The sequence below is a fragment of the Saimiri boliviensis genome, chromosome 6 (genome assembly GCF_048565385.1).
Source record: "Saimiri boliviensis isolate mSaiBol1 chromosome 6, mSaiBol1.pri, whole genome shotgun sequence".
Taxonomy (NCBI): Eukaryota; Metazoa; Chordata; class Mammalia; order Primates; family Cebidae; genus Saimiri; species Saimiri boliviensis.
This window is the reverse complement of record NC_133454.1, coordinates 91,964,517-91,977,115: the sequence shown is the minus strand read 5'-3', so window position 1 is coordinate 91,977,115 and position 12,599 is coordinate 91,964,517. Positions and strand designations below refer to the sequence as shown.

General features: G+C 36.4%; 1 protein-coding gene across 6 annotated transcripts in view; it reads right to left on the bottom strand.

The window, feature by feature from the left end:
- Window positions 1-2,938: 2,938 nt before the first annotated feature.
- Window positions 2,939-12,599, bottom strand: part of GAS2 (growth arrest specific 2) — a 135,358-nt gene continuing 125,697 nt past the window's right edge. For all 6 annotated transcript variants that reach the window (XM_039470934.2, XM_039470932.2, XM_003919926.4 and 3 more), the window contains one exon: window positions 2,939-3,993. In XM_039470934.2, coding sequence (XP_039326868.1) covers window positions 3,775-3,993 — 219 coding nt within the window. In that variant the 3' untranslated portion in view covers window positions 2,939-3,774. The remainder of the gene's footprint in view (window positions 3,994-12,599) is intronic.

Genomic DNA, 12,599 nt, shown 5'->3' with positions numbered 1-12,599 from the left:
TCTTTCCACTTTTGAGTTTCTATGAATTGGGATTGAAATTTGACCATTTTGGCTGGGAGCGGTGGCTCAAGCCTGTAATCCCAGCACTTTGGGAGGCCGAGGCGGGTGGATCACGAGGTCAAGAGATCGAGACCATCGTGGTGAACATGGTGAAACCCCGTCTCTACTAAAAATACAAAACATTAGCTGGGCATAGTGGCACGTGCCTGTAATCCCAGCTACTCAGGAGGCTGAGGCAGGAGAATTGCTTGAACCCAGGAGTCGGAGGTTGCAGTGAGCCGAGTCGTGCCATTGCACTCCAGCCTGGGTAACAAGAGCGAAACTCCGTCTCAAAAAAAAAAAAAAAAAAAAGAAAGAAAAAAGAAATTTGACCATTTTACCTTACTCTGATTAAGTCATGAAATAGAACTTTAAAAAGAGAAAAGCATTGGAATTAGAGCCATTACCTGTTTTACCTTAGGCAAATTATTTAAACTTTCTGATGCCTATGGCTCTTAGAATGCAAAATGGGAGGATTATAGGATTTCATAACTTCACAGTTAATCTGAAAATACTGTACACATTAGAGATGTAGCTGGTTGGTTTCCTTCTTCACATGTCTAGAAAAACTCATTTCATTCTCTGTTCTGAGAGATAGTCAATGTTCAGAAATCCTAATGACAAAGGGCTGAGCATGACCCAGAGAGAGGATCTGAGAAAAAAATTTAATCACAGACAAGTTTAAATTTAATTTACTCACCCAGTGTTTTTAAATGTTCCTTTGGTAACATCTTTAAGAAAGTCAGCCATCTAGTCGATACTGTCTTTTCAGTGACAAAGTGTCAAGCACCTTTTGAGGTGGGTATTGTGTCTGGATCATTTTTGTAACGAAGTTCCTCTTTCCTTTGAGCTACATTGGTGATTGGTGATCCAGAGTTTTCTATTCCTCCTCCTGCTTCTATTATTTTGGCTAGTACAGAACAATCTGTAGACAAGACAGCTAACAGTTCTTCCACGTAATTTCTTAACAGTAAAAAATGAAGACCTCCCAGGTTTCCTGAAATCATTCTTTATATGCCTCTGATTCAAGCAATTTCACCAACCATCCTGTAGGTACTATTCTGTCCTCACCTACATCAGAAGACATTGAATATGATAGCAGAGAGTCAATTTCAGAATTGGCCTAGTCTGCTCAATGTGTTGATAGTATTTCTCACTGTGGCCTTTTTACTATTTACTTGGACTTCTGGTTTGAGATGTTTCCAGTCTGTTTGCAACCAGGTTATTACTTAACACTTTTAAATCCTTTATTCATTGGGTATAGGACCCATCTCTCCATTGTTCTTCCTTGGATCTTACATCTAGCTGAGAATAAGATAACATTAACTTACTTTGGTCTATGTCCTGGCCAGTCTTCAATAAGAAGTCAAGGAGTAAGAGGCTGAATATAGTCTAATTTTTTTTCACATCACTGTTTCATGCTGATTGACTAGCAGCTAGACTCAAGTGCCATTTGTGACCATGTTTTCAGTGACACTTAAAAGACAATATTAGGTGTGGTATGGGTGTGATAATCCTTCCCTTCCTTCCAAATATGTTCATGTCCTAATCCCTGGAACCTGTGAATATGTTATGTTACATGGCAAAGCGGATTTTTTAGATGTGATCAAGTTAATGAACTTAAAATAGATTATCCAGGTAGATCCAATCTAATCATATAATCCTTAAAAGCAGAAAACTTTCCCAATTTATGAGAGAAAGATGTGAAGAAAGAAGACGGGTCACAGAGATGCTACATTGCCAATTTTGAAGGTGGAGGAAGGAAATCATGGACCTTGAAATGCAGGTGGCCTCTAGAAGATGGAAAAAGAAGGGAAATGGATGCTCCCCTAGACTCTTCAGAAAAGAAAACAGCCTTGGTGACACTCCGACTTTAGCCCAGTGAAACCATGTTGAACATCTGACTGCAGAAATGTGAGATAATAAATATACTTATTCAGCTACCAAGTTGGTGGCAATTTAATGCAGCGATAGATAACTACTAATGCAATAATGAAGTTAATATTACTTTTGTTAAGCTACACTTATTCTTTAAATTAATGAGGTTATTATTTTAAAATTTTGTTTAGAGATAGCCAATGGAATAATTATAAGGATATAAATATGCTTATGGAACAAATTTAGGCACAGGAGAAAAATTCGATGGAAATATTGTCATTAACTATACAAAGAAATTCAGTGTCAATATTAGGTGATTTAAAGATCTTAATCTTTATCACTCAATGTTATATTTTAAAATAGATTAGAATTATTCACTGTACCAAGGTGACTTTATCTCCTACAACACTTCAGTGTTGTTTTTAATTAATTTTTATAGGTTTCACTGACTTTATTTCCCCCAAATGATTATCATCACTTCCAGCCCTACAAAATTGTGCCATGCATATTGTTTACAAACTTCTCAGTTAACAGGTTGTGTATGTTTTGACAAATTTGTCATGTGACAAACATTCTTCCTTCCTGACTTTTTGGAGCAAGAATGGTAAATTTCTTTGCCAATGTTGAAAAATGAATAAATGAAAATTTAATTTTCTATCCTTTTTATACTTGGAGTAGCACTTGCGTTACTACCTATAATAAAACCTGAACTCTCTGCTAAGGAAAACTATCACCCCACAATCACTCATCTCCCAAAATGAAGAAGTGCAAGGGAGCCCTAATTTGATTATTCTTACAATATTGGGGAAAGTTGCCATTTGAAAATTAACTTTATTTCAGAATGAGGCATTGATTTAGAGACAGATAACATTTTAAAAATTTATCCTTTTAATTCTTAAATCAGTAAGGACAATATTTTGCTGTTTATTGATATAAAACAGCCCTGTCCCAGGTATACAAGAGTATACGTAAGTCTGTAACATCATTAGCTACAGTGAATTTACTAGACAGCATAGCAAAATAGGATTAACTAAAGATATATTTTTAATAAGAAAATGCTTTGAAATAACATGAAATCAATGAAGAGTTGACTGTACAATTTACTCAAAATATCAATGTATGTCAGCTCATGTGTGAATTACACTAGGTCATTCTAAACACAGCCATATGCTCAGGAATGTGTGAAATAACTCATAAACTATTCTCTAAGGGGGTGTACTGACAACTTTCAAAAGTACCCCAGATATTTGGTCATAGATAAGAAATATACTTTAAGGCAACCTTCCAAGTAAATGTAAACTTTTCTAAGTGGTCTTTCCGGTAATGTATTACTACCGTGAATACGCTGTACTTATTTGTAGTGCTGTTGGATATATATGTATATTTTTGTAGCACATTATCACACTAATCATCATTTTGTAAAAAAAAAAAACAAAACAGCATAAAAATCCTGCAATTATAAAAATGTCTGGGGTGCTTTTACTCACGGACATAAAGCAGGCACTTTCTGTTGACGTATCTGCAAATCCTAAATGTTTTCTCCTTATAGTGTTTATCTTTAGCTAGAATTGTTTCTAATATTGTTTGTGTTCTAAATACTGCTCACATATTGAGAAATAATTTGCCTAAAATTTGTCTAATTTAAATCTGAGTTTAGAATTTCTTTTCATAGGTCATATTCTACAGAAGCATTAAAAATAAATAGTGCTACTCTTTGAACATTTTTCAACATGATGACGTTTTTCTGTCTGTTATACCTTTCTCCAAAACAATTTTCAGAGCATATGAACTAAACTGACTATACTGGAGAAGCAGATACAGGCCATTATAGGGTCCCCTTGTCATGACCAACTTGCTTCATTTAATCTCCTTCTTAGCCTTATAATTGGCAGAGACCACCAAGTAGTTATCTGGATTCATGTCCTTTAGAGTTGGAGATTTGCTTTGGATAGGGGATGTTTTGCCATCCACACGGGAGATCTGCAGCATTCGGCAGGGGTCGTGTTTCAACAGATACCCTGCAAAAGTTTCCCAGCCTCCTCCCACACGGACCATGACATGTTTGTTGTGCAGCATCTGAAATGAAAAAACATTAAAAGTGTTAAATTTGTGAATTCTTACAGTATCCTGAATCAAACCCTCGTTCTAGTGAAATTAGTGTTTTGGTTCGTATTTCATGAACCATTGTTTTTCTACTTGGTTCACAATGTCTGAGTTAGCATACAGTCTATGAAAGAAGTCCTGTTTTTTCTATGGAAGTGGATTAAGGATAAACATCCTCAGAACCCAGCTTTGCTGTGCCATGGGAACCAGCACCTATGTATAATTATTTGGTTTAATGTGCCTGGAGGTTTCTCTCTGACATCTGATGTTCTGTTATAGTTCTTATCACTGCCTCTGGTTCCTGCCTACTGACTCAGCTTGGTGCTCCATTTTTCCCAGTGGGTTATTCTCCTCTGAGTCAGGATTTTAAAGACCATGGAAATGTCTGCTATTGAATTATAATGCTAAGATTCAGACAAATATTCAATACAAAATAACATTGAAAATGCACTAAAAAAATTACTGGAGTTTTGCCCAGTCATTGTCTGAGCCCTTGAAGGCAAGGTGTTTTTGAATAGGCAAACATCTATGTTTTTCTTTATTATTTTTCTTCCTAATTTTTGTAGAATATGGCTTTTAAAGCAAACAAACAACTTATGTCTAGGACCAGGAGCCATCTAGAGTTCCAACTTAACAAAGTTATTGACTTAAATGTGAAGAATGCATGAATATTTCTGTCTAGCAAAAATATGTTATGGAGCTTTGGCATTGAAAGCCAAAGAATTTGTCATCGGCTTCTTTCAAATATCAGAAAATTTACTATTAAGAGGTAATGTTGTATAATCATCAAAGAGCCTGCTGACTCTCTCTCCCCCTCTCCTGCTCACTATGTTATGGATACATACGGGTACCATAATGTTGGGAAGAGGATGTGATTGTGAGAGAAGGCCTGGAAAGTCACATCATAGAGGCTACAGAATCTGTTTCAATTCTTCTTACTCTGTGTCAGCTTGAGATCTAGAATTTTTTTGACTTCCAGCCAGTGGGAGATGACTTGTGTTCTTACCCCTTTCATGTAGGTTTTGATGAAGGCTTTGGACCCACTTTCTATATACCTGTATCTAAAATTTATACATGTGTATTTGGGGGTTCACAGAATCTCATTTATGTGGTTGACATGAAATGGTTTTCAAAATCAAATATTGTATCAAATAATAAAAATTTAATAAAAATAGTAATTAAAACTAATAGATTTATAAGAATTAAGTATATTTCTACTGGTTATTCTCATTTAGAATATTAGAATTTTATAAACTGAAACCAGCAGAACTGTCCCATAGAACTGATGTTTTTGGTTTATTTTGAATAAACATGGGAATTGACCCTCCCAGTCTTAAAATTTGAGAAAATTACAATTGTCTTATTTAAGTTCCCTTCTCTGGAAACCAACCAGCAGGCTCCCATATAGTATGAAGGAGCTGAAACTCACTAGATCACCACATCTAGGTGAGACCTCAGATCCCTCCTCTGTTGTGATTGCCTGATGGACCATCTGCTTCCTGTTGACCAATTCCTCTTCTTTATCCCTCCCTAATTCCTGTTTTCATGGTTATATTTCTTCCCTGGTAAACAAAACCTTAATTTTAGTCCTTCAGGGAGATGGATTTGACATTGATAACCCAACTCTCTGGCTGCAGCACCCAAATAAGGCCTTTATCCCTGGCAATACTCATTGTCTCAGTGACTGGCCTTCTATGCAGTAAGCAGCAGGACCTGGACAGAACCTCTGGCATTTCAGTAACAAAAGGACCCTAGAACACATCTTCCAGCTGGAAGTCTTCAAACTTATTTTAGTATTGGAATGTATGCATTAAATAAAATCTCAATGAGAATCGCTGAAATAAAAGCAGATAAAAAGAGAGTTTAGCTTGTAACTACTGTGCCTTTCCTGGCCCTGCCAGTGGTACTGAAATTGGCTCAAGTGTCCCACAGAACTAATATTTACTTATATAAATAAATATAGAAATTGAAAACTTGAAACTTAAATTTGTCTTATCTGAGTTTCTCCCTCAGCAAACTGACCTTTGGTTAAGGAACAGATGGTACAAGATAATTAGATGCCAGACTCCTTCCCCTCGCTAAAATTCCTGTTTTCCTGTATGTACCTACATTCCTTCTCCACTATAGAAACTCTGAATTTTAGTTGTTTGCTAAAATGAATTTGTGATTGATTTGTTCTTCTTGGCTGCAGCACCCAAATGAAGCCTTCTTCCCTGGCAATACTCATTGTATTAGGGATTAGCTTTCTGTGTACCAAGCAAGAGGGCCTAACCCCCGGTGTTTCGGTCACAGTACCATGCTGTTTTGCAGATGCAGACACTGAGAACCAGATCTTAGGACCTAAGTAAATCAAATAAAAGATCTGGTTCTCATTGTCCGATCTGTAAAACAAGAACGTGACTGGAGTCAGGTTGGACTGAAGCCAGGTTCTTAGCACCTGATTCCAGTTCAGTGCTTTTCTCATGACAGTTTTTACTAAAGAAATAAAGTCAACCAGGGCTTTTATAATTTCATCCACATATTCATAGTCCCACATGTTTCTGCATGTGTCTCTACTGCCAGCTTCCAAAATTTAAAGTCACTGGGACAAAAACTGCAAAGGCCAGTGTCAGAATAACACTTTGATTCTCCCACTGCTCTAGAGAGTAACTTTGCCTATTGTTGTCTGGCACTTCCTAGCTCTGCAACTTACGTTTAGGAGTTGCCTCCAAATATCCACAGTTTCAATGCCCTGGGCAAAATGCCCCAGTTCAATTCAGTGCTTGTGAACAGGCCATTTCAACCAGAAAGAACCACCAGTCAGAAAGGTTTTTAAACAATTCTGGGAAGCAGTGACAGAAACATTTTTCAGGCTGGAATATACTGGCCATTTAGGCACAAATTCAGTTTGCTAATTTCTTAATGAATCCATAGTACTATGCAAAGTGGATACAGCATGAAACAGAGTCATACATAATATGAATAACACAGGAATTAAATTTCTGCTCACTTCCTCTTTCACATCCTTTCTACTGCAGATGCTGGTTTCAGTCCAATATTCTTACCACAGTCAATAAGGGAGGATTAGCCAGAAATACTTAAAATGTATTTAGGTTCACTTTTCTGCCTTGGTAAGTGGAGTCTAATGGACATAATTGTATTTTTGTGAATAACATCCATCTCCAAAGTCTAGCTTCATTATGTGAACATTCCTTTATTAAGAACTACAGTTGGAAGAGGCATACAGATTTGTTGATTGATTTTGTGTGATTGTTGGGTGGAGGAATCTATTTGTTCTTTTCTCATTTTGAAACAAGAATCTAGGGGTTTCTTGAGATCATCTCATCCTTTTGAAACTTGCCCTAGTGTCCCATAGAACTAATGTTTATGATTTCTTTTGAATAAACATAGACATTGACCCTCCCAGTCTTAAAATCAGAGAAAGTTAGAATTGTTCTGAGATTTTTCTCAGAAAACCAACCATCAGGCCTCCTAGATAGTGTCAAGGATCTGAAACTTCCCAGATTATCAAATCTAGACAATAAGGGCCAGACCCCTCACCCATCATAATTGCCTAAGGGACCACCTGCATCTTGTAACCAACTTCTCCTTACTCATTACTAATTCCTGTTTTCCCACACATAGTTACATTTCTTCTCTGCTCTATAAACCACTAATTTTAGTCAGTTGAGATGGATCTGGGACTGATTTCCCATTCTTGGCTGTAGCACCTGAAAAAGCCTTCTTTCCTGGTAGTATTCATTGCCCAGTGGTTGATTTTCCACACAAAGAGCAATAGGACAAAGAACAAACTGCTGATCCATTGGTAACAATTTGCCTTTGATTGTGGTTCTGTAGGCAATACCTGGAGAGGTGTTTTTCTCCAAGGTATGAGCCAACCTCCTTCCACTCCCAGACTTTTAAAGGAAATAATGAACAGACAATTTATACCTACATTTTTGAAACATGTGCCATAAAAATAGAGAATTGTTTTAGAAACAGATGCAACTTCCTGTGAAACATTTACAGGAGACATTGCCTTATATGCACACCTTAGGAATGGGATATTACTAACAGTAAAATCAGATATCATAGGTTTCTTTCTTTTGGAAGATTTCTATTAGGTATCAGCCTTAGTAGTCTGTTTGGTTTTTCCAATTATTGCAAAAACAGTTTCTATTTTTTCTAATCTCCTCTATGGACCGAGTCACTGCTCTGTAGGTTGGGTCCTTATACATTTATCAGAACTGTAAAATGCTTCTTTCTTGCTTTGAAGGAGTTGTTTTTTCCTTTTTCTTTGCTTTTCTGTTTCTAAGCTACACTGGAATAAAAAAAGAGAGAAAACATATATAAACACACTATTGCCTTTCACTGAATGCTTCCTTGATGTTGTATTTGACAAGCATCTAAGCATCCATGATTCATGTACTTACCCATAATACTTAAAACCAAAAGGACTTTCTACAATTTCAAAGAAGAATATTGATTTCATATTGAAGAGGAGTAATTGTGGAATCCATTACCTTACCTCATGCCTCATTTTGGCTACTCTTGGGACATGGAAGCGTTTTAGGTCAATATTATCAGGTTTCCACAGCAAATATTACCACCCCTCTCCATGAAATTGGTGGCCCTGTCTGAGAATACACTCTAGAAAACAGATTTTCAATTCTGAGTCATTCTTGCTGAAGTCTCAGACCTGAATACTATAATTTGCTAAGAAAGCCAGTGGCTAAGCTGTTCAAAAGTTTCAAGCATGCATTAAGATGTTAGGGTTATATGAAAGATAAGTCTTGGCAAGAATGTGGAGAAAAGGAAACATTTACACACTATTGGTGGGAATGCAAATTAGTGGAGTCATTATGGAAAACAGCATAAAGGTTCCTCAAAATATTAAAAATAAAGGTACCATGTGATCCAGCAATCCCACCACTAGGTATATATATATATATATATATATATATATATATATATATATCCACCCAAGAAATGAAATCAGTATATCAAAGAGATATCTGCACTCTGATGTTGACTGGAGCACTATTCACAATAGCCACGATAGGGAATCAATGTATATCTCCATTAATGGATGAATGGATAGAGAAAATGTGGTATACATACACAATGGAATACTATTCAGCCATAATACAGAAGAAAATCCTTTTGTTTACAACAACAAGAATGAACCCAGAGGACATTGTGTTAAGTGAAATAAGCTAGGCACAGAAAGACAAAAATACGACATGATTTTGTCAGAGGCATTTGAATAAGAGCAACTCCATCTTGAATAGGGGCTAGGTAAATGAGGCTGAGACCTACTGGGCTTCATTCCCAGATGGATAAGGCATTCTGTCATAGAATGAGATATGTCACAGGATAATTCATAGGATAAGATATAGGATAAGGTCGGCACAAGATATAGCTCAGAATGACCTTGTTGATAAAACAGGTTGCAGTAAAGAAGCCAGCCAAAACCCACCAAAACCAAGCTGGTGACGGGAGTGACTTCTGGTAGTCCTCACTGTTACACTCCCACCAGTGCCATGACAGTTTATAGATGCCATGGCAATGTCAGGAGTTTACCCTATATTGTCCAAAATGGGGTTATGGATATTCCACCCCTTGTGTAGCATATCATAAAGAAATAACCAGAAAATGGGCAACCAGCAGGCCTCAGAGTTGCTCTGTCTATGGAGTAGCCATTCTTTTATTTCTTTAGTTTCTTAACATACTTGCTTTCAGTTTACTCTATGGACTCATCCAAGAGCCCTCTATTGAAGTCTGGATCTGAACCCCTTTTCTGTAGCAATTTCACTCATATGTGGAATCTAAAAACGCTGATCTCATGAAAGTAGAGAAAAGAATGGTGGTTGCTAGATGCGGGAGTGGTTGGTGGATGAGGGTCATAGGAAGATTTTGGTCAAAGGATGTATAATTACAATAAGACAGGAGGAATAAGTTCAGGAGATTTATTGAACTGCATGTTGACTATAGTTAAGAATGATATATTGTATTCTTCCTTAATTAAAAAAATGCAAAAAGAGTGGATGTTAAGAGTTCTTACCATAAAAATGATAACTATGTAGGTAATACATTTTTTTACTTTGCTCTATTTTGTGATTCTGCAATGTATATTACTTTAAAAGTTTATGTTGTAAATGATGAAGACATATAATTTAATTTGTCCATTTAAACAAATACATAAATAAATAGAAGAGGACCCATATATACAATATTTTTTAAAGATTTTAAAGATTTAAAGTTCATAAAGATTTATTGTCCTGATTATAGAGATTTAAATTCCATGCTTTTCTGGTATGTGACCAGTCTCAAAAAAATGTTTAACGCTCACCCCCATCTCTATAAACCAAATTCCTACTGTTTAACCTAAAAGCAAATCAACCTGCTATTATTATTCAAACTCTTCCCTCCCTTCCCCTAGAATGCCTACACTATGAGCTTTTCCAGCAGAGATGCTGAGCTGGTTTAGAAGGAAGATTATATACTTCATCCAATAACTCATTCCATCTCAGAGATTAGTGACATTAGACCAACTGCAATTAATTGATCCTTTTACTTTTTGTTTTGGCCAGCTCCATTTCCCATTTTTATCTATTATTCTCAAACACACTCCTTGTACCCACCCTCCATCAGCCTACTGATGACTTCACCTTTATCAAGCATGCATCCTGTCTTGACACTTCTACTGGCCAATATACCTGAATCTATATTTATCCTTTACTCCATTTTTCTTATCTCAGAAAGAAGTCCTGTCCAAGTTCAATTCTTCCCACTATGTTCTAACTCTCATTAATTCCCACTCTTATTCTCATACCTTCTCCTCATATCTGACCTTCTTGATAGTTACATTCACACTTGGTGTCATCTCTTCTAACTTGCCAATCACTGTACAACTTGCAGTACACTTTGTTCTGCCCCCTACATCTTAACTGACTGCACAGGGAAAGGGAACCTAATGATATTGACCACTCCTTCTTTGAAACTCCCTACTCCTTAACTACCTATGACAAGTTTGTCTCCTGAATTGCCTATTACCTATCTCATTGTTCTTTCTCTGCCATTCCAAAATATTCCGTCCTTTGTCTACCACTTTTCTGACTCTAACCACTCTCTCTTTTTAACCTCATGGTTTTCTCTACCATCTACTTTTGTCTCACAAATTGTAACTCTAGCCCTTGCCTCTTCCCTGATGTTCAAAACATCACCTTCACCTGGAAAACTGTCCATAGTCATCTCTTTCCCCAGACATGTGAATCCTTCCTTGCTGTGGACTGTTTAGTTTACACATGATTTCATTGTTACATGCATCCCACAATATTGCAATTGCTGATTTATCTGTATGTCCCTTTTCAGAATATGTGAGCTCTCTGAAAAGAGGGATGATAATGTATTCTTCATTTTTGGAATCTCATATATGCAAGCTCAGAACCGGGTCAATACTGTTATCATATAATACTTCTTTTCATTTTATACTTCCACAGGTTGTACTCACTTTAATCTACAATGCCATTATCAGTATTACTCCTTTTATAGATAAAAATACTGATGCTCTCAGAAGTTAAGCAACTTAGGCAGGATCGCACAACAAATCAGTAGCAGAACTGGGACAAGAATCCTTTATTCCATTATGCCATACCTGCATATTCTGCAAAGTGCTAGCTTTTGGTTTTCACCCATGCTTGGTTCCTTACCTGTGACAATTCAGCACAGGTAAGACATCATTAATATCAGAAGTAGTAAGTAGTGTAAGCAGATTAACTGTGCTCATTTAAAATGATTCATAGGCTTAGGTCCTAATAAATCTAAATAAACATTAAATTTAACTTCAGAAGATTATTCTCGAGTAGCCCTAATTATTTCAGAAGTAAATATGTGTCAAGTGAAGTAACACGAAGGAATACATTCATATCTAGTTATCTGTTGGCATAAGTAAGTAGGTGCTTTGATTTTTGTTCGGTGTGTATATCACTGCTTTTTTATTTTAATGCTTCACAGAGTTGAACTTTGTGCTCTTTATTCCAAAAGGTAACCACCCCAGTAGCATCAATGCATATACAAATTGGGTATGGTCATGCATCATGTGACAATGAGAATAATTCTGAGAAATGTGTGGTTAGGCTATTTAACCACTGCATGAACATCATAAAGTGTATTTACACAAAACTAGATGCTACCACCTACTACACACCTAAGCTATATGGGAGAGCCTGTTGCTTCCAGGCTATAAACCTGTACAGCAAATTACTGTGCTGAATAGGCAATTACAACACATGGTATTTGTATATCTGAAGATCTCCAAACATAGAAAAAGTACAGTAAAAATCCAGTATTAAAATCTTATGGAACCATTCTTATTGACTGAAACGTAGTTATGAAGTACATGACTACATTCAATATCTAGTATTGAGTCCTATGTTGTTGTTTGTTATTTTTATTTATTTTTATTGTTGAGAAGAAATACAAGAGTTGCTACAAATAGCCTCCAATACTATGTGTTTCAAAGCAGTAGTTTTTGCATGTTAGGTCTTATTATGGCTGTCACCATTTTTAACCATTGGTTTCATTCCTTATTGTGACTC